At 41.6% G+C, this 22,506-nt stretch overlaps 2 protein-coding genes across 2 annotated transcripts in view; one reads left to right on the top strand and one right to left on the bottom strand.

Moving 5' to 3' along the window:
- The window catches only part of DCBLD1 (discoidin, CUB and LCCL domain containing 1), a 49,425-nt gene extending 42,333 nt beyond the window's left edge, over positions 1-7,092 (top strand). The window contains exons 12-15 of the mRNA XM_050894404.1: positions 821-911; positions 1,955-2,004; positions 3,578-3,697; positions 6,222-7,092. Of these exons, the coding sequence (XP_050750361.1) occupies positions 821-911; positions 1,955-2,004; positions 3,578-3,697; positions 6,222-6,739 (779 nt within the window). The 3' untranslated portion in view covers positions 6,740-7,092. The remainder of the gene's footprint in view (positions 1-820; positions 912-1,954; positions 2,005-3,577; positions 3,698-6,221) is intronic.
- Positions 7,093-17,848: 10,756 nt separating this feature from the next.
- The window catches only part of GOPC (golgi associated PDZ and coiled-coil motif containing), a 28,576-nt gene continuing 23,918 nt past the window's right edge, over positions 17,849-22,506 (bottom strand). Inside the window, exons 8-9 of the mRNA XM_050894203.1 lie at positions 22,324-22,504; positions 17,849-21,801 (exon numbers count right to left, since the gene is read on the bottom strand). Coding sequence (XP_050750160.1) covers positions 21,683-21,801; positions 22,324-22,504 — 300 coding nt within the window. The 3' untranslated portion in view covers positions 17,849-21,682. The remainder of the gene's footprint in view (positions 21,802-22,323; positions 22,505-22,506) is intronic.

Below are 22,506 nucleotides of genomic sequence, written 5' to 3'. Positions count from 1 at the left end.
CAGTAGCTGATAGTTGTAGGAATGTCTCTGTAAAAAAAACTGGTTGTAAGAAGCAATCACTGTAAGAAAAAAAGCTCTTCTGAAACTGCATTGCTCTTGCTAAGAGCAACCTCAGTTCATCTGTGTAGCAGTATAGGTAAATTGTATCCATGTTCACTGAAAATGAAATCTACTGAGATTTCATCTGCTAAATTGTAAATACCCCGTGGACACGTGTACTACCTTATTCTCACAGCCTGGTAAGTGTCTGTAGGAACAGCGAATGGCACGCTCCTGACACAAGAGCCACCCCACTGCTAATTTTCAAATCCCTGCTCTAAACCATGTTGTGTTAGAATTTAACAGGGGCTAAACAGGTTTTTCCCTAGCTCCACTCCTGGAAACCTTTGAACTATTTTGACTGAAATGTTTCAACCAGTTCAGCATGAGCCAGATACTCGGCATGTAAAATTGCAGCCTCATTTGTCAGTTTTATAAGCAACTGAAAACAGAGTGTATGTAAGTGATTTTTTAAAAGTTACCTAGTGTGTAATACGAAAGAACTGCTCTTTGTAAGGATGCATATAGATGTTAAGTCAAGTGTCAGCCTTGAGAAAGTATATTTAACTCTTTCGTCTCAACACTGTTCCACATAGGTACATGGCAACCAAGTATGGCTGAGGAGTGGTCTTGCAGTTTTATAGTTTTACATTTTCATGCTCTCTTGCAAGGAGCATTCCTGCAAGATTATCTGCCTTTTGCTGTATTCTCTGTAGTAAAAATTACCAGCTTAGGAGTAATTTGCCTTTTAAACTTTTATCCTTTTTTTTTTCTCATGCAGGCTTGAAGCTTACAGCTATAATTGTCCCTGTCCTCATCGTGCTGTGTCTGTTCCTGTTCTCTGGAATTTGTATCTGTGCAGCTCTACGCAAGTAAGATACTGGCTTTTGTCATAGGAGGCATTTGTGGCTACCTAGCTAGCATGCCCAACTACGAGCCCTCTTTCCAGAGCTTCTTTACCAGGGAGCTGGAAATTGATCCTGTTCAGCAGTCTTCCTTTTAAGTAGGACTCATGTCGTGTCTCTGTAAATCGTATTTCTTATTGTACATCTCCCCTAGTCTGACAAAAATGAAGGTAAAGCAGGTCAGAACTGCACACCCCAATTTACAGTCCAATGTAACTGGCTGTTCTCTTCAGCCTACATATACCCACAAATACTAAGGTGTAAAGCAATCAAAGACAGAGTAGTTTCCACACCAAAGCCAAGTAAAAATTCAGTGAAGGGAGGATTTGAGCTCTCTATCTGGATCATTTTCTTTTATTTCCCTCCTGTTGTGTTTCTGCTTCCCAGTCCCTTAAGTTAGGGCACTTAACCTAGCAGGCTGAAAGCAGAGCCCAGCTGTAAGGAGTTGCACACATACACTGGTAAGCAGCTAAAACTAAGCCACTTCATTTCACAAGTCAGAGGACTGGAAGAAGCACTGCTAACTGTGATTCCTGCTAGATGTCCATTCATATGAACCCACACTTGCATGTAGAGCTGAGAAATGCTTCTGTTAGCAGATGGGGATTTGGAAGTATAAGCAATGCTCTGGTGATGTTGCTTCATCACTAGTGGTACCCAGCTCTGCCCTGGATTCCCAGTAAATCTATAAACTAGCCAAAGAATTCAGAAGAGCAGACCCAGAACATGACCTGGAGTGACACATACAGACATGGACACATCAAATTGATGAGTGCCAGACATAAAAAATTTGAACACCGGCACTCACAACTTGCATATAGATGGGGAAAAACAAAATGTCAAAACGCTGGTTTGCATGCCTTACGTTCTAGTAAACACCAGCCTCCAGGAACTCAAAGTGAAGCGTTGTCCTCAGCCGCTAAACACAAAGGTTCTCTCTGCTGGAGCTAAGGCATGAAGCTGAAATGCTGTGAGTGCAGATGTTTATAAATGCTTTCCTCTCCTCGCAGGCGAGAAGCCAAAGGACTTTCTTATGGATTATCCAGTGCTCAGAAATCAGGTTAGTGGAGAATCATGCACTTTGTCCTGTCCTGTCCATTGGGCCAACGGGAAGGGGTTTACGCAACTAAGCATGAAATGCTTATGAAATAGCATCCATGTTTCCTCATTCAAATTCACCTTTTCATACAAGGGAAACGGCAAACGATAGTCCCACTTGTGTCATCCTAGCACAGTGCCCTGAGAAACAATATAATTTGGTTGCTATGACAGAAAGGCAATTAGCAAAAGATCTATTATACAGAGTGCATAAATTAGCATGTAAGAGTGCTCCCAGGTGCCCTCCCTTTCCTTCCCTCCTCCAAAATACCTATTTTGCAGAAAATTGCTGCTTTCCTTTTCTTTTCCCCACAGCAGAGGGGATTGCCTTTCTCCAAGAGAGCAAGGGCTAATAATTTTTTATGGCTTTAATATTTCCATCTCACTGCTCTCCCTGGTCGGGACTGTATTTATAAAGCCTAACAATACTGAATTGTATTTCATGTGTAAAATCTGAATAGAGGATTGGCTTGAGGACTCTGCTTTAGGAGATGCCTGCAAAACTCCAGTGAAGTATATTTTTGTCTTGCTCAGTAATGCTTTCTGGAGTGGGTTCTCCCATCAGCTTGGAAGTTGGGGTTTAGCTGTTTTTCCTGGCCAGACAAATCTATAGAGGAATATCCTTCTGAATCTCGGCTTTCCATAGAAAAAGAAACCACTAAGCAACTCACATGTCTCTTGACAAGTGCCTTGCAATAGCTCAGCTCCGAAATTTCATCCCTCAGCAGGTGCTGACGTCAGTGAAAGGAATGCTGTTACCCACTGCAGCTCGCCCTCATTAGAAAATTAATTTGTACTTAACAGCATATTTGCTAATTATGCTAATTATATGACCTTTTCAAGGTCACATCACAGTCCTTTCTCACTTGCTAATGAGGACAAATCCCAAGAAACTGGAGATAGCCTCCTACCCAGTCAGTTCATTTGTTGCTTGTGTGCTTCATAAATCAAGCTCCTAAACCCTTGTGAACCAGGCTTGGGACTTAGAAAGCTGGGAGCCAAACCCAACTCTCTGCAGACCTCCTGTCGCAGGCTCCAGGCAAGTGCCTGACACTGTGGATTTTTTTCTTTTCTGTCTCACAAGGATGTTGTGAGAACAAATTAATTGATGAGTGCAGGTGCTCAGATAGCAGGAAAATGGAAGCCGTACTAGTCTACCAAAAAAAAAGAAATTTTAAGCATTATTTTTGCCACATAAGCAATGGCAAAACATTTAACTGATTTAAAGCTGGTATTTTACTGATATACTTTGTTAAGGCATCAGTGCAGGCACCAGTTTGAGCCCTTCTGTCAAGAAAATCCTCTATAAAGTTTTGTTTTCACTTGGAAATCTCAGTTGATGATTCACTTTTTCTCCTCTCACCCTCCAAATTTAGGGGGCTTTTTTTACAAAAAACCCGGTTTAGTCTTGCTTTTTAACTACTTTAATATATTAACAGCAATAAGTGCACCAAAAATGAAACTTTCTGATAAGTCTTCTGATTGTAAGCATTTAACTTGCTGATAAGCCTTCTATTCTTATTTCTTTTTCATAGGTTGTTGGAAACAAATCAAGCAGCCCTTCACCAGACATCAGTCAACTGAATTTACCATCAGCTATAATAATGAGAAGGAGACACCACAAAAACTAGATCTAGTCACTAGTGACATGGCAGGTAACAATTGCTCCCCCTGCGATGCATTCATTTTGCTCTGCGTGCAGAGCAGGTAACAGGGAGAGGGACGGGCCGGCAATGTTACAAGATCCATCTCTCATGATCCATCTCCTGAGGCCCAGGAACAGATTTATCTGTGTTTATCCCAGATGTATAGTGAAGCAGCTAAATATATTAGGGGGAAAAATACCACTATTTTGGAAATTTTTTCTTGAAGTTTTTGGGAAAGATTTCCTGACTCTGAAATAGTTACAGCTGAAGGTAACTGTGGAAGGCACTCAGGCATGGATGCAGTGAAAGAATGTACCTAGGATAGGATAGTTTGCCTTTGCTGACCGATTTTTGTGTTTCGATTTAAACACAAATGTCTCTGGAAATGGAACAAAATATAATGCCCCTTGCTGCTGAGCAAATAGAAAAATTACTTAGTTGGTTTGTGGTGGGATTTCATGCCCAGCTGGAAGTTGTGCTGAGATCCCTGTGCAGCTTTCCTGGTGCCTGAACTCTTTTGGAGACGAGGCCCCCTGAAGTGGAAGCAGGTAGATGAGAGAGAAGAAAAAAAAAACACCACAGTGCTTCTCTCCTGTGGTACCCTCGCTCCAGGTCGCTGCTTGGATAGAGCAAATCCCTGCATCAGTACTATTTGCATCCCAAAGGGATGGGGTTTTAATTCATCCTCTTAGCACATCTTATCCCTGCCTAGTTTAGTCTGTCTGGAAAGGCTAGTGAAACCACCCATTTCATGGGATCAGTGATCAGCAATCTTCCAGAAAGATTAATTTGCTGTTTCCAGCCCCCAGACCTTAGAAATTCCTTAGAATTTCTCCAATGCATTTGGCAGAGAAGTACATTTAAAAAACAAATGGATGGTTACTGTAATTCCATATGGTGCTACCCTGGATATCTTTCAAAGACCGTTTCAATCCTTTACAGAAACTTTCAATATAAATATGCAGAGAACTATAAAGCAGTTTTATTTCATGAAGGAAAGGGAGTGAATAAAGGTTGCTCCCAACTCATGGTTATCTGGCTCCACCAGCCGTGTCTGGGGAGCCTCTGCTCTCTTCATCCTCCCCTCCTGCCATGTGTGTGCGAAGTCTTAACTCTCAGCCTGGCCAGGCAGCTCCCCAGCCTTAGCATTTCACATAGAGTCTCCTTAAAAAATAAGAAACATGAAATAAAAATGTGAACGCAGCCCAGAAATGTGCCATTTAATAATTTAATTGCAGAGAGCATGCAACTTGCGTATAGGTTAACATGCTACATGAAATTCCCTCCCTTCGAATCCCTGGCTGCCTGCCGGTTCCCAGAGGCAGCCAGGAGCAAGTCGAGATGCTTCATCCTGAGCGAGGGAGATTGCTGGGGATGGCGGCGGCAGCAACACCGGGGAGAGCTGCACCACTTAGTGAAATATCATCACACCTTCACCCTACATGCTGAAGTTTGGCATGTAGCCAGGAACTGCCAAAAAGATTCACAGCACATATGGGATCGAATTCAACGCTCATGTCAGATGAACCACGATGCCAGAACAGAAACTGAGCTAACTTCTTCACGCCTGTGTCAAAACATGATACTTTAGCAGTGTCATTTACTAGAGCTGTTCAGGCCACCGTATGTATCCGTAAGAGATTGTCACTAGCACCAAAGCGAGAAAGTTAGAACGCTGAATTTTCTCATAATAGTTTTACTGGATTTTTTGACAACCCTTTTAGTCCAGATCTCCTCCTTACACGGCAGCCTAGCATCTGCCTCGACTAGAGGTGCAAACACGCGCTTCTTGAGGCTGCATTTCCTCCATCTCGCTCCTGCTCGGGCTGTTTGCCCATCCCCAGCTCTCTCCCTGCTGTCCCCCTTGACCAGGGTGACCACCCAGTTCCTCCAGCAGCACCAGTCCCACTTCTCCTCCCACAGCGCGTCCCTCCTCGCGCGCCTGCAGCAGTGCTGAGCTGGCTTAGCGCGTTTCACACTTCCCTTGACTCTCTTGGCTGCTGTTCTGCCTAACTTCATCCTTCTTGTCAGTCAGCTACTGCAAGATGCCTTTTAAATAAAGCCAGCACTTGGTCAGGCTTGTTAAGAATCCTCCGGGCATTTTAATTATTCCAAAAGTGGAACACTTGTTTTGGAGAACTTCTCGTTTGTGGATCTTCATGCAATGTCCTTTGTCCAGTTTGTTGTTAATATTTTGTTGCTTCTCTCTTTTTTTAGGACTTTTGAGTATACTCCAGATATGATGTTAATTTATTTGGGTGGGTAGGTGGGGAAAGGGAGGGATGGAGGCGGAAAAGGGGTGGCAGATTGGAGTTCCCCCGTGGAAGAACTTCTGCCACATTCTGCAACGCTTGCTCGCTGAAGGAGGTTACAGGACCAGCGTTGGGGAAAGGTTTCCTCACATCCCTGATAACCACGCATTTGATACAATAACCGAGTCATTCTTCAACATAAAACACCTATCTATGCATAAGTATTATATACATAAAATAACCAATCTATGCCTTATTGAGCAGTTCATGCTTCCTTTTAGATTATCAGCAGCCTCTCATGATCGGGACTGGGACAGTAACACGGAAAGGATCTACTTTTCGACCCATGGACACCAAAGATGAGGGAAGAAGGGGGAGTTCAGAGTTCGAAAATCACTATCACTGTCCGCACAGAGCTAACCGGCATGAATACGCTCTGCCCTTGACCAGCCAAGAGCCTGAATATGCCACCCCCATCATAGAGCGGCACACAGCAAGAGAAAATAATTTCCCCTCTGAAAACGGCTACAACATACCTGTCGTCTCGTCTCAGAAACACTCCCTTTCTGCCGGCAGCTTCTCTAGTTCATGTAAGACCGATACCAGGAATGGAGACTATCAGACACCCCAGAGTGTCATAAACTACGACAAACCCAAAGTTAATGGTGTTCTGACTTCTGTGAGCTACAGCACAGACTACCAGAAACCTCAGCCCAACGCCCTCGGGAGCGAGGGTTACTCCACGCCCAGAGACTGCCTAAAACCAATAAGCCAGACAGCAATGACAGCTCTCTTGTGATCTGCCGAGCAGGAGAGATGCGGTGCACAGGAACGTCGCTGCACAGCTTTCTGAAGCGAAAACAGAGTTTGGAGGGACTCTGCTGTGGGAGGCAGAAGGCAAACAAGCCCTGTGTACATAATATTGCAGTCTTGCTGGGTTCTGACATCTGAAGAAAGCATATGCTGTTTATCACTGTTTATAGCAAGAGAGATGTTATCGGTGAAGACTGTACATCTTATTTTCTGTAACTGATCTCAGTGCTCCATTTGCAATGTGTGCAATTTGTACATAGCTTTTATTTAAGGAGAATTTCTTAAGTTCCCTTTTCACCTGCGGGATTGAAAGGATTGCGGAAAAGCCTATTTAAGAAAAAACAGGCCTCCTTCTCTGTCTTTATTTTACCTGCTGTTGTACTGGCAGCTGTGAATGGTGTATCTTACTGTTGTGGTGGTTCATCTCCTTTCCTATGATAACTGAAGATAGGGCATCACTGTAGTTCTTACTGGGAGGGCAGAAGAAGTAAAACTACTTGAAGCATAACGTGCACAAGAGAAGGCAGCTGAGCATTTAAATACTGTGCTCAAACCCACCTTCCCGGCTGCTTTTTTAGCAGCAATTCTTATATGCTTGAATTTGATCTAACATATGAGCTGAGCCTAACTTGCTATTCATATTAGAAACAGGTAGAAAGGCTGAAACCAGTTTTGGGTTCAAGCCATGGTGATCACTCTGCAGTAGGAACAAAAAAAAAAAACCAACAAAAACCAAAAAACAAACCCAACACCTCTCAATCTGGTTTTTTTCAGCAAGTGTGTGTGGAACAGAAATGTGAATTTACAGCTGAGAAATCCCCTTCAAGCCCTAGCTGATGCTTTTGCTGCTAAACTATAAGGAAATTTGTTCCTTGGCACAAAGCAGCAAACTTCCTGAACTCTTCATAGCTCCACTAGGTATTTTTCTGTCTTACAAATTTAGTGTAACATTTCTATTGGAAATATTTTGACTAAGTAAAACACAGAGTGTGTATGGCTTACTGTTGCAGTTAAATTTGCAAGACAGCAGATCAGCACAGTTGTTTTCAAATAGTTTTTCTTTTGCAGCTAATGTTACCCTTAATTCTGTTTTTGGACAAACTTGAAAAAGCGTGGGGATGGGTGCAATGTATCACACAGTAGCTGGCTCCTCTTTCAGCAGAGGCATCATTGAAGCAAAATAGCTTCTGGTAGCGACTGGGACCGTCCGCTGCCCTTCTACCTGCAGTGCTTGCAGCGTTACTTTGAATTCGAAAGCTTGTCCTAAAATGTCAAGAAGCAATACACTTCTGGGAAGGAAGAATGGTGCTATATTTAAAGCACAAGGTTGGGAAACAAGACCAGTAAAACCTGAGCTCTGGGAAAGTTGCTATCTGAAGGCCCTTCGTTTCCTTGCGCGTAAACTGGGGATAATTTGCAGAGGATGCAACAAAGACTTGTGGTCTGTTCGCAAAGTGCTTTCAGATCCTTGGGTGGAAAGTGCTGCCAGAGTACAGACTAGTTGCAGTGATACTACTCACAAATATTGCTAACTCCAGCCGTATCCGACCTTAAGGCAAGCTCTTAGTGGGTTCTTTGCGTACGCTTGTTTTGTGGCCTCAGTGGTACCGCTCCCTCACGCTGCCGCACCGTGCATGTGATTCCCGTCCAAAGAAGAAAGAGTCAAGGTAACCTCATAGCCTTCCTGTGTTTGCTGTCAATACAGTTTCTGTGAAATGTCTAAAACACCTCAGGTCCTGAAGTGAAACAGCAGCAGCCTGTTTGTTAGACTGAGCTGGGCGGTGTTGTTTACCTTCTGTTGTTTACATGTCTATGTAAATAAAGAACACTGGTATTTGTAAATCAGTCACACAGGCCTGCTACTTAACTAGGTGACTTGATCGTCGCTGCACGCCCACTCTCGTCACATATCCCGCAGGGTGAGAAAGAAGCGTTCCTTACGCCCTGCAAAAGTGCCAGTTGCGCTGCTGCAATTCACAGTCCCAGTGTGACAGGCTAAAAAAAGATTCTCTCAGTGCCCCATTTAGCCCGGCTTTTCTGTCCATAAGCTTTAGAGAAGAAGCACCCACGAACAAACCTCTGCACCCCATCCCGCTGCTGGATGCATATAATTGAGGAAAGGATGAGGATGCCCTCCTGATGAGCCTGAAACCAATACTCCACCCACGCAGGTAATTAGCCTGACTTGTCACTTTACAAACAAGCAGTGTGCAGTAATCAGGGCTACTCCCCACCTAATGAGGCACCTAGATAATGCAGCAGTGCAACGGGACCAGGCAGCAGATGACACTGCTTGTATTATAATAATCTTTTTGCATGCCTTCGCCACATGCTTTGCTTATCTGCAGCATGCTACAAGTGTTAAAGCGTTCTTGGTAGCATGTGCCCATTTCTGCTGCCGTTCAAATCCATCTTAACACAGCTGGTTTAGCCTAATGAAAAGTTGGGTCTCAGTTTGCACCTTGCCTTCATCCCCACCCCCCTCAAAAAAACCCTGCAAAACTGCAAAAAGATGGCTTAAAATAAATCCCCAAACATCTCCATCCTCCCTGTGTCACAGTGGCTTGGTGCTGACGGGGACAGAGGCGGCACAGCAGCTCCGTAGTCGCTCACAGCTCCCGGTCACTGCTGTGGTGCTTCATGGTTCACGTCTGGGTGACTGCTGAGGGCAGTTAACGTAAAAAGCCTTGGGCTTCTCCACCTCAGCCTGGGAAACAGGAAGTTTTTAGTGACCCTAGCAGCAGATATGCAAGGGAACTTCCTACCTGTGTAGTTTCTCTATCCCGATGGTGGTGGAGATACTAAATCTCAGTGTAGGAAGAAAAGGGGACTGCCTGAATCTTCCTAGTGGTAGTGGCTCATCCTCACGCTCATCCTCTGAATGGCTTCTCACATACTGGTACACCAAACTCCAGCTTGTCTACATCAGCCTGTTCTCACCATCAAAACCAGTCGCAGGTATAACACAGGCAGTCTTATCAAACATCACACATTTAAAAATCTTCCTTCCACTGTGAAGGTATAGAGTAAGCACCATTTTGAGCCCTTGGAAGGGCTGCATTAGCTCTGGGTCTCTCCAGCGTCTCTAGAAATTGTGTGAGAGCAGAGTCTGACCCTCTGGTTGATGGAGACTTTCAGTAGCATTTCTGTACCAAACTTCTTTCCTGAGCAGGCGCTCCCAGTAGGCTGGAACGCTAAAACCAAGCCAGAGTTCACAAGAAGGTTAAATATTAACTGATCATAGCACTAAGGGCCGGCCTGTCCCAGCTGCAGCTGACGGCAAGCCTCTGACTTTGCCAGGAACAGGGTCACGCACTGTAACTGCGCATGTCTCTGACCAAGGGAATTGAAGAAGGCGGCTCTTGAGGTAAGAAAGTGTAAAAGACGATGTATGCTACCTACAACTGAAAACCAAAAATGACAGCTTAGCACACGGTTCAAGCTGGTGCCTTATATTTAAAAAACAAAAACCAAAAAAACCCCACAAAAAACAACTACAACAAAAGTTCCCAAAACACCACAGCAAAAATACAAATGTTCTTTGCTCTCACTTCCTTAGACTGGGAAACAGACTGCGAATTCTTATTTCTTCTGTCAAGTACTTTTCCAATGCTCAATGCAAAAGCTTTTTCCCTATTTCTTTTAGTTGCTAGAGTTTTAACATCAGATATTAAACCCTACCTTATACCTACCAGACTCTTTACATCCAACAGGCAATAGATTAAAATTAGTCCTTGACTTGCAGACTGGAACTAGGATTTGCCCAGCTCAACTACTCACTCACATAGCATCACCCGCTCTCTTTTACTGTCTTTCTCTGGATCAAGCACTTGGCCTCACATCGCTCTCCAGACACCATCCACAGGATGGGTTCAACCAGCTCGGTAGCCCACTGGCTACAACAGTCTCTGCATAGATAGGGGAAGGCAGGAAAAGCACCGAGGCCAGCCTGCACCCCCTGTGTCTGATGAGTATTGTAACCACTGAGCTAACATGGCAGCGGTCACGGCAGTGTCTCTAGCACCTGTGTGCTTTTAAATGAGGGATCCCTGCCTCATTATTTTTAAAAAATCCATGAGGTTGGATTCCAACTGTTAGAAGCAGGTTATGAATCCCATGGCTTGTCTGCATTATTGGCGTGGCTAAACTCTGGGAAGACTGTGTTTTTAATACAGACTTTCTTCAGATTTTTCCCACCGACTGCCATTTGGCAGTTCTCCACTCCGTGGGCAGATTTTAGTGGAGCCCTGTCTGAGGCACGAATTATTCCCTACACAGGATCGAAATGTCAGGCTGCAGGTCCCATTACAGGAACAGACACCTAACTGTGCTTACCTGTTTGGTGGATCGCTATCATTAAAACATGTACGATTTGTTTTTCCATGGTGCTGGAGACTCCTATCCCATGCAGACACATGGCAAGGATTGCTGCACCCTCCCCAGCACTGCTCCATCATTGCCAGACTCTCGGGACACATTACCAGAAGCTGAGCTGCTCCAGGACTCATCTCCATTGCACTGGAGGAAAATGGTCTTGTGGCCATGCAGAAATTGCAGAAGGCACCAGAGGCCTTTCAGGGCTCAGGTGATCTAACCTGCATCTGCAACACAGAGCAAACCAGGGGACCAGTACCAGTAACTGGTCAGTGCCTCTGACCTACACCCACTGTTGAATGGGAGAAGTGTTAAGGGAAACCCCCAAGCCAGCTCTGTTGTGACATCCCCAGTAAGCTCCAGTTTTGTAGCTGTATAATACAGGTGGCAATCATCTGACACGAGGACTCACTCACTATTTCTGAGGGATCTAAAAACCACAGCAAGGAAGATCTATTGCCATAAGAAATTACACTGTTTACACTAAGTTACACTAACATCCTTTGACCTTAAAACAGTAGTGTTGCATTTCAGCAACACCTTCAAAAATGTGCATATAAATTCACGACTGCGGTAGTTAATAAAAACTAAATGAAGTGCAATTATTTGTCTGTGTCCTGGCTTTTGCCAAAGGGAAGGCATGCTGGTAATTTTTCTCTAGGGTGTTCTTATTCAGTTCAGGAGGGCAACTAACAAAAAGCAAAAAAATGAACAGAGTTGTGTGACACCTAAGAAAGGAGTCAGTGGTCTCACAGCAGTCCTGTGGGGTCAGGCACCCACTGAAAAGTAACCTCATAGAAATCCATCAGTATTCTTCTGTTCACCCTCTCTCCACAACCAGGTTATGTTTGCTCAGTGTGTGGGTGTTTTAAGGGCTCTCCTAGCCTGTAATCACTCCAGACCTAAGGAATGAGAAGGTTATCTTGTTGCATTCCTTTTTTCCTTACTATTTTCCATAATAAAAATTCTATACTGCCCTTTTCTTTCCAATGTCAGCTATGATGTAAGCTTGTACTGACCTCCAGCCTCCACTGAGATAGTACAGCATGGGCTAAATGAAAGCAGAATTTATCTTTTCATTTTAAACTCATCAGTGTTGTTGATACCTATACTGAAAATTACCCTGCCATAGCTGTGTGGGGTTAACAAGACTAACAATGTTATGAAGAAGCACCGGCAATACCTATGAATTATTGAAGATGGAATAAGTTTCATGGAACATGCTTATTTAAAGGGAAGGTGCCATTTCTGCACAATCACTTTCAAACTTAAAATAGAAACCTCTCCTGAGGGCTTCTTTTTTTGAAGCCTCCCAGTACAGTCCTACCATCCCTAAAGGACACGCGACAAGGGGTCAGATAAAGTATTTCTAAACTAGATAAAGACAAGAAGGAAGACATCCTTAGTTGGGGAAAACTCAAGTTATCCATGATAAGGAGGACGCCTAGCATCTGACTTTCTGTGCTATCTCATTGTATAGTCTGGACATAAGAATTTGGAGACTTTTTCATTCAGGTTTCACCGTATTTGTTTAGGCTTGGCCTCACATTATGCGTCTGTAAGTCCTGAAGAACATTTGCCATCTACAGTATGCAGAGGTTATTCAGTAACCTCTTGTCCTGGGCTGAGTTAATTCATTATTTATTCAGACACTCGCAACACAGCTACTGAGCTGCCATGCGACATCCAAGAGATTATCATCCCATTTATTTTTATACAGCCACAGGTATTAAAAAGAGAAATCAAGGAAGGAGACAAGTTAAAGCACAACATCATTTTTCAGCATAGCAAAAAATATAAGCCAACATATATGACACAGTACTGTTACTAAGGCTTTTGAGTTCTGATTAACCACCCTGAACTGACCTCAGGAACCCATAATTTTGACCAGACGCAAAATTTTTAAGACCTTAGTGGAAAAGCTCCCTCAATGATCTGCATTATCTGCTCACCTGAAGAGGCATAGTATCCCTGAATACCCAGCATTTCCTCCTATGAGTCTGAGCTACTAAAAGGAGCAAGAAAACTTACAACATAACAAATTATTCAAAACCTGTGACGTTCTTTCAGCCAGATCAGACGACAACAGACAATAATAGACTTCAAAAACACATGCACGTTGCCTACTAGAAGGTAGGCAAAAAAGTAATGCCAAAATTCTAGGCTTAAAAGAAACACCAAGAACAATTTAATACAAACAATACAGAAAGATACAGCAATGGCTGAAGCCTGACCCACGACAGGGAGCTTATCAGAAGTCCTCCTCCATGAAAAGTGGCAGATAGCACAGAAGATGGCGATGCTTGCCATAAAAGAAGGGGAGAAAAGACCGCAGAAAGATGGTAAGTCATGTTAGCCACCACCCAGCCTCTGGTCTGAATGATTTAATGCCTTGAGCGTGTACAAGAAACTTCAGCCTTTACAAATGCATTTTACACATATTAATTTCTGTGGCCCAGGCGGGCCATTTCACAGGCGGGCAAACTGAGACAGACACTTGTCCAGAGCTGTAGCAACAAATCAAGGCCACCTAAAAATGTAGAGGCCTCTAAAAACACCAATCACAAACCTGCGAAAAGTCCTCTGTCGTGCAGGGAGAGAAGACGGGGTGATAAAGACTAAGACGAGCTAGCAGACCTCACTTGAAGAGGCAGCTTTTCTTCACATCTATGGCTAAGCTTTTTATCCTTAAGTGACACCATCTGTTCTGACAGACAGTTTTACAAAATTTGAGTAAGGTGACCTGGATAAAGCATGCCTGTTATATGGAAATGCCATAGTCATACATGGACGTGGAAAGGTTGTGGACAGCTCATGCAACTTCTCTTCCACAGATACCCAAGCGCTTTCAGCACTTCATCATAAAAGGCAGCACAAGTCTTTTTTGACACCCCACAACACAAAGCGAGCCACACTTCTGGTAACAATGCTGCAATAACTTTTCTACTATCTCACAAATGCCTGGCAGATGGCACTCATAAAAGATACCCCGTCAGGGTATTTCATTTATACAGGTAACTTTTTGACACATGAAGTCACACTTCATCCTCCCCCATTTATAGTACAACTGCATCATTGTACAAGGACCAGCATCAAGGACATAAATATTTTATGCCACAGAACATTTCACTGACAATTTCACTGATCACCTAGCTAACGACAACAAATAAGGTCTGGAGACTGCACTATCATTTGGTGGTCACTGGAAACGAACAGCAGCAGAGACAAGATGATGGTGGGTCAATGTGAACTGACCTCCCTCTTCCCTCCAACCGAGAAGCTTCTGTCTGAAACTACACAATAGCAAAATGTAATCATCCCCTCCTTTTTTTTCACTTCTCCTCGCCACAGTTTGACATAACCATGGGCAGCCACTGCTCCAGCACAGATCCCAGGAATGTGACAAGGCTGGTTGCGTATCATGATTGAAGGGCACTGGCAAAGTGCAGGCAGGAGCATTTACAAACCTACCCGATATCTCATTTCATGTTTTATTGGTGCATTTGGTCCCTTCTTTTGCAAAGACTTAACCCACCCACAAACAGAGATAAAAAATTCCACTGCTTGGGTGTGAGCTTGTAAGAGAGCAGAGCACTCATTTTCAAAGTAATTGATGGGGATATTTAAGTATTTAACGCGTCATGAATCCAGAGCTATGTGAAATTATAAGTGCCTCTGTGTGTGTTTATGTGTGCTTGTACATGTGCTACACTGAGACAGAGGACAATTTTTACCGCAAGATGTGTCACCTGCAAAGTACTTGCTACAGGATGTGAACTAGACTGGATGTTTGTTATATTAAGAGTACATGTTACCAGAAACAGTTCTCACCAATAAAGTTTTTCTATTTTTTAAATTAAAAAAAAACTCCAACAGCCCACTCACAAAACAATAGGTTCCGTTTCTCCAAGTCGCGCTAAGGCTGAAGATGTGAAGGAAGCTGCTGCCCCCTTTTGGCACTAAATACAAATGCAAATACTTAGCACTAAAGACTAGGATTCTCATCACAAAATGCAATTACTAAAAAATAGACAAGTTTTGGTGTTGAAAATAGCATAAAACTGAGACATCCCAAAGTACACTTACCTATTTAACCAGATCACTCAAGACAACCACATTAACTTACTAACACGTAGCGGTCTTAATACACAGAAGTGCTGTGTCTTTAATTTTAAAATTAAATCAGTTTCAAAGTTAGTAATGTGTGACCTGGATTTTAAATAACCACTTCAGGAGCACAACAGAGCTGAAAAATTTCTGCTAGCTCCCTGAATCGTCTTATGACACCCCATGTCTGTCGTAAATTAGCAGAACACCTGAACTGTCACACTGGACAAAAAGGAAGATCAAATAAATAGGAAACTGTGCAGTAACACTCACTTGACAGCTATACAAAAATCCCCATTTATCATATATAAAAAGTCCATTCCTCAGTTCAAAGCCCAAAGCTGCCAACGCTCAGCAGCTGAGGTGTGTACCCATTGCAGGGTTTAAGTTGTAGCACCCATTGGGAATCCCTCCCCACAGAACCATAAATAACCATGTAAAACATAAATTAAACCAAGAGGAATTGGTGCCTTTGTGGACATAACCCAAAGGCTCTGATCCTATAAAAGGATCAGCATGGGCAACCCACAGCAGCCTTCTTCCCCTACCTTTAGCCGAGGAAGGGTCAACAGTGGCAAACTCGCTACAGGTTGTTCCAACAGGGAGTGAACCGGGACACCCCATGTCTTGTCAGAAGGAAAAGCGTTCAGGACAAGGATGTTTCCAGCAGTGTAAGCCCAGTGGACTGAATACATAACTACTCCAGTTCAGCAGCGTGACTGTTAATGCTTCCATTCCCCTAAAGAAATTGGTAACAAACATAAACACTTGGACAACAGCCAATAAAATATCAGTAGAAAAACTATTTTCATGCCAACCTGGTTTATTCCATTTTACAGAAGTAATATTTGTGCAAATATTTAGTTAATAGGAAAATTAAGATTTAACCAACAGGAGTTACAGAGAATTACAGATACATTTACTAATAATTTGAAGACTTCCAATTTAACAGAAAAGTTACCAGATGTCTCCCAAGCACCCCTGACTTCCAGCACTATGGGCAATCAAAACATGTCTGTGAATGCCTGTACTTTCACTTTGCGTGTTTTCACGTTTTCCTAACCTCCTATTTGAGACCCAACCATTGAAAACCAGGCAGCAGAGAGCCGACAGCCCCACAACTGATGGAGGGGAAGCTGGGGAGACGGCTCAGGCTGCAGTTCAGAGGAGCAGCGCTTTTGCATTTCGAAAAGGACATTTGAAGAAATACAGAGTGCCAAAAACTTAATGAGGGAAACGTGATCGTTATCTCCAGTAGAAAGTTACAAAGAAAAAACAGCACAATTCAACCAGTTTTCCTGGATTCTTTTTTAGGGATCAATGCACTTCTAACATACCTCTCACGGGGGACTGGAAGAGCATCCTCCTGCAGAGCCTTCAAAACACTGGCAGCTCCGATGCTTCCCCTCAGTACAGCTGGGAGAAACAAGTCTCGGCACACTAAGCAGAAGGCTGACAAAGAGATGCCAAATAATTTTGACAGCTGATTGAATTAAACACTTGTAAAGCGTGTGGAGAATTTACCCAAGGGACTTCAATTTTCCCCTAAAAAGGGAAAACTCTTGAAAAATATTGCTTAGGCCTTATTCAGCCATACGGCTTAGAAGCTGTGTTTGTGTCCCGCGCAGTACAGGTGTGGGTGTCAGGAGCAGATACCAAAGTACGTCTGTGGCAGGGGTACACCAGGCAAACACAGGTAAGGCAAGGCTACTGTGAAGCATAAGAAGCAACAACTGCCTTGTTGAGAAAAGAAAACCCAAGGAAGTTGAGTATTTTTCTTTCAAAGTCAACTTGTTTGCCACTTCTCAGCTCCTGGGTTCCCCTCCAACTCTGAAACTTCTAAGGAATTAGAAATCACATCACATTGGAAAAGACACACCCTGGACAAAAGGCAAGCTTGAAATATTTTAGGTAATTTTCTTTTCAGGTCGTTGAGCTGAGGTTTTAACCAGCAAAAATGGACTCCTTACACATATCCCGAGTCAGGACGCGTTTCTCTTTTCTGTCATGTGTGGATCTCTGGAAAAAAAAACAGAGGACTGTTCCGTGACCGCAGTCACTGGGAGCAGCCTCTGAGGTCCTTCACTCGAACACTGGGACACAAATTTTTAACGACCTTCCTTGACCCCAGCTGACAATTATTTTTTTCTCCTCTTTCCATCCGTTTTCATCTTCATTCATAGCTGCCTCTAATCCTCTCCTTGTTTTATGACAGCTGAAATAAGCGTAAGTTTTCTCTCCTTTCCCTCTTCTGTCTGCTGAAGCCACCCATATCCAAACCCTTCTAAAAATTTTAGAGAGCTAAAAAGTACTTGCAGTTCTAGCCCTCACCAATTGTATTATACCTCTTTTCATCCAACATGACTCAGCCTTATCTATTGAGACAGTTCCTACCCTCAGAGTCTTCTACTCTCTACTTACACATTCTCAATAAATCCTTAAGTACTACCATAATTATACTACTACCACAGTTACCATACCATTACCTTTCATTTGAGCTCTCTCTTCATCCAGCTGAATTTGATGCTTTAGGGTAAGACAACCACTCAAGTATAGTAAGTGAGAGATTATTTTTTAAAAAATATAATTTAGAACACAAAACAGACACTTAATCTGAACAAAAAGACTTTAATATCAGGAATAAAAACTATAACTTAAAGATAAGTGGTTTATAACTTCAGTGGAAAACTCAGAATATACTTATTATTTCTAATGCATGGAAAACAAACAAACAAAAGACAGAAAAAAGGCAGTTTCCACAATTTTATCCAAATGACTTAATCCTCTGACAGGTTGGGATCTTTATAGCTCTTCTTAGCCAACGGCTTCAGAATATTTATGGTATTATTATACAGCCAGACACTGCAAATATTTCCTTTTTTTCTTTCATTGAAAAGCATTCAGCAGAAAAAGCATCTCAATGAAATTTGAGACATGTCCTATAACTCTTATCTTTTTAAAAATGTAATTTGCTATTAACCATTGCTGGCCAAGACTGGATTAGTGTCAAACTTCATGTTATGTAGTTTGGGTTTTCCTCATATTAGCTCTTTGGCTGGGTGTGGACTACAGGCTTAACAGAAAAAGATCACACACAGGGTTAGGTGTCTGTATTTTATATATAAAACCAGAAGAAAATTAAATACCAATCTGAATTAGGTGCAGAAATCACTGCAATGCAGAAGAGTATATTTATTTACAGGCTAATAAAAATATATTATATTCAGCTTAACTAGATGTATACATTTGTTGCAAAATGTTCTATCTGCTACAGAAATGAGAGTAATCTATGATGTAATAATGTTTGGACAGCTACAATAAATACCTGAATTTTGTTTGATACAACTGTGGATTAACATATATTGAGACAGATACAAACCTTCTTCACTGCCAAGAATACATTTCTACAAAGGAAATACTACATACAGCCTTCGATCAGAGTTAAGTGCCATAAAGCACTTTCCTTAACTTACATGCTTTTAATTAACATTGGTCCCAGACACCAACACACACTGTCCACCTTTAGCTTAAAATACAATTGTCTCACTGAAGATTTTTTTAATAGGCAAGGAATTATCTACTCAAAAAAAATCGCAAAATTCTCTTTAGAATATTATTTTATTTTTTTAAGTAAAAATATATATACACACACAAGTAAACCGTTTTACACTTTAAAAAATAAAAATGAAGTCTGAATACTGACTTTCCTCAGAAATTCTTCCAAGTCTAATTCATTGAACCTCTGGGAATCAGCAGGACTGAGTCTTCCAGTTACTGACAAAGGGGAGAATACACATTTGTCTATTGAATCTGGAAATCCCGACTTGCAAAAATTTTCTCAGTTTAAGTATTAATCTCTAAGCATCTCAGTATGACTACAATAAACCAGTATGTTAAATCAGCTCGTAGGAAGTATGGAGTACATGGAGACAGACTGTAGTGTCTGAGCAAAGTCCTCCCATTCAGGGCTTTCTAAACAAAGATTATAAAAACTGCAGAGAAGGAAATCTGGTGATAATTTACTGCTACCTGATTTGTCTACTCCTAGTCATTTTCCTCAGCAATTGTTCCTTCTGTTGATCTCACATATAGGTTAAAAATAGACAAGGTAAGAGCAGAGAAAGGGTCCAGCAACTTCCAGAAGATGAAGAAAAGAGCAAGCACAGCATCATGAGAAACTGGTGGACAAGGAATGTTAGGAAAATAACTCTGGAAACATTCTCCCACTTCAGCCTAAAACTGATCAAAAGCATTAAGTGGAAAATAAGGTATGCCAAGAAGTAAGGAAGAACGAATAAATTAAAAATTTCACCTTTCCCTCAAATAAAGGGAAACTGTACAGGCAAATTTAATGCCTTTTTTAAAAGTTACTAGACTAGCTGGATGAGTCTCATTTCTTACAATTGCAGCAAGATTTCATACAGCGGTGATCTTCAAAGACAAGAAGATCACTACTTGGCTTTGAACTATCCTTTCTGACAGAGAGGACACTGAGTGTTCCAGGCCACAGAGAGTTTCAGAGTGCACTCTGCTTGAGTAACTGCAGGAAAAACACAAAATTTGGATGCAAAGTTATGGCAGTGGATTCATCTGTTAACACACAGCCAATGTGTCCCCAATTTTCTGAAGTTTCAGAAAAAGGAACGTGCCTGGGGACCTGTTTCTTCTTCACACAGCTTTATTTTCTTAGTTTTTAGTTTCTGTTTGGTGAAAACTGTACAGCTTTGACTATTTTAAAAACTTTCAACAGTATGCTGTATGACAAAGACTATTACAAAAAATGAACCAAATGATGTTATTCCACTGAGTAAGTGGAACTCATGCGTGCACGCACACACACACAAAACGATCATGTAAATAGCGAAGTTAAGGGATTTATAAATAGCAAAATCTTTGAATAAAGTATATACATTTTTAGGCTTTTTCTATAAACATATATATAGTGCTCCTACGAGAGACAAGTAATCGTGTTCTACATCACAATTTAGAACATAAGATTAGCTGATGTTACTCTGAAGGCCTTTGAGGTTTTTTCTTATGTATGTACATCCTACACAGTAACACCTGCAAAGATGTCTTTTCACATTAGTTCTTCTCTCAACGTACAAAACCTTATCTTTTCACATTACAGTTCACCAGCCTGCAGAGCAGTGAACAGGAAAGCCGGCATTGCATGCTGAAATAATAAACGCGATTACAATGTAGAGCTTGCATGTGAAGAGTGCTGCACTTCACCAAAAGACCTACAAATGGAGTATGAGAAACTGGCCAAGAAACCATCCTCAACATTCCCATTTGCAGCCATGCTGTGGGCCTTTAGACGTACACCAATTAAAAGCTATTTTAAGATACACTGCTTTTACAAAAGGAGTAACAGTTTGTTTCAACAGTAAGACAATTATAGGTTAATACAACTGTCATAACATAACACAGATAGGGCCAGACACCATATGATTCTGAGCACCTCCTGTAAAGTACTGTGCACTCAACTTTCACTTCTTTAAAGATTATTTTAATGTGAAATGAACATGTTCAGTACTCATCAAAAGCACTCAGCATTTCATAAGGTCAAGCTAATGATGACCAACTCAAACCACTTCGCATTAGCAGTAACCATATCCATTCAAGAATGAATGCTAAATTGATTATGCTCAGGGAAAAAAAAAAACAAAGGGCCCACATAATTGTAAGTATTTTTTAAACTAATTTTGCTTTTAAAACCCCATAATACTCTGTTTAAATACTTCTGGAGCAAGTTTCAAATGGAACAATTGGCAGTGAATTCATTAAAACAACAACGCCAAAAATCTCACTCATAAAATGACCATGGGCTGAAGGATCACGATTAGCAAGTACTCCACTGTCCCATTTGGGTTTTGATGGTCTTTGCTCAAATAAAAGCTCTGGTTTCTACTATTCTGAGGAAAAAAATGCTTTCTTTTAAAAGTTGCAGTTCAAAAATCTTAAGTACAAAACTCATGGATGCAATTGTACAATTCTCCCCCTCATCCTTCTAGAGTTAAAGCTTGTTTCACACCAAACTGAACATCAGTTGTCCCTTTAAAACATCAAAGGGTCAAAATGAAGCTGGCAACATCTTATTCTGCTTCCTTGGGCACATCAGTGAGATTAAAAGTTCAATGTATTGAGGTTATCCTTTTTAGAAATCCCATGCTTTGGTGCTTATTATTAAAAGAAAATTCATTTCACATGCCTTGTGTTAGATAACTACTGTGTGTCACGCAAAAGACAGTTTTCCACATTTAGAATTGCTCACAATGAAGCCCTGAGGTAACTGCCTTTTTTCCAGGCAACAGTAATACAGTTCCCTTTGACATTTAATCATCCTTTTACAACCTACACTAGTATATGCAACTTGGAGCAGTCAATATTGATTATCAATTATTCCCAAAGACGGGATCTGTCCAGTTGAATTTTTTGTTTGTTTTTAGGATAAGGACTCAGCAGAACGGGCTAATTTGGGTGCAGTGTCTTCTAACGGAGCTTCAACTGAATTCCCCAGGTCTCCATTTTCATGTCCATCAATACTTGGCTTCTTATCAAACACTGCAAGTTAAAAAGAAATCCGACTTAAGGAAGAGAAGCAATCTTAGGAAGGACAGATCAGTGAGCCTTATTTCAGAAACCGGAAAGTGTGCTGAAATGACAACTAAAATAAGAGCTAACACGTTTTTAGCAGAACACAGTATGATAGGAAAACAGGAACTGTTTCTATACCTCTCTGATCTAAAAAATGTATTTGAAGAAGCCAACAACATAAAGTGTTAAGGGGAATTAACTCCTCCTAGACCAGAGTCAGGAAAAGATAAGAATAAATTTGAATCTCAACCTTTGGGAAAAGGCGATCACAAAAAAAACCCCACAAATTAATTCAGTTAATTCAGTTGTATCTAAGTAAACCAGGCCAATAAGTGAGGGACTAACCAAAAGAGCTGACAGCCTACTAGTAGGTTAATTGAATTAACAGTAGATTAATTTTGCAATGAATATAAAAACAGTGTTTTCCAGAAACTGGTTTGCAAATTGAGACTTCAGAATTAAACTGCATGTAACATGTTTTAGGTTTACCTTGTGAGGGTTTGACATCCACATTTGCATCTTTCCTATTAGAACTTGAATTTGCACCTTCTTCCAATTCATCAAGATATAAACGATAACGGTGTCCACTCTCGTCCTCATATTCTACATTTTCATCATCTGAATCAACTTCTGGAGCAACATACACTACTTCAAATTCAATCTCACCTCTCT

Source organism: Gymnogyps californianus, chromosome 3 (assembly GCF_018139145.2).
Source record: "Gymnogyps californianus isolate 813 chromosome 3, ASM1813914v2, whole genome shotgun sequence".
Taxonomy (NCBI): domain Eukaryota; kingdom Metazoa; phylum Chordata; class Aves; order Accipitriformes; family Cathartidae; genus Gymnogyps; species Gymnogyps californianus.
This window is presented reverse-complemented; position numbering and strand designations above follow the sequence as displayed.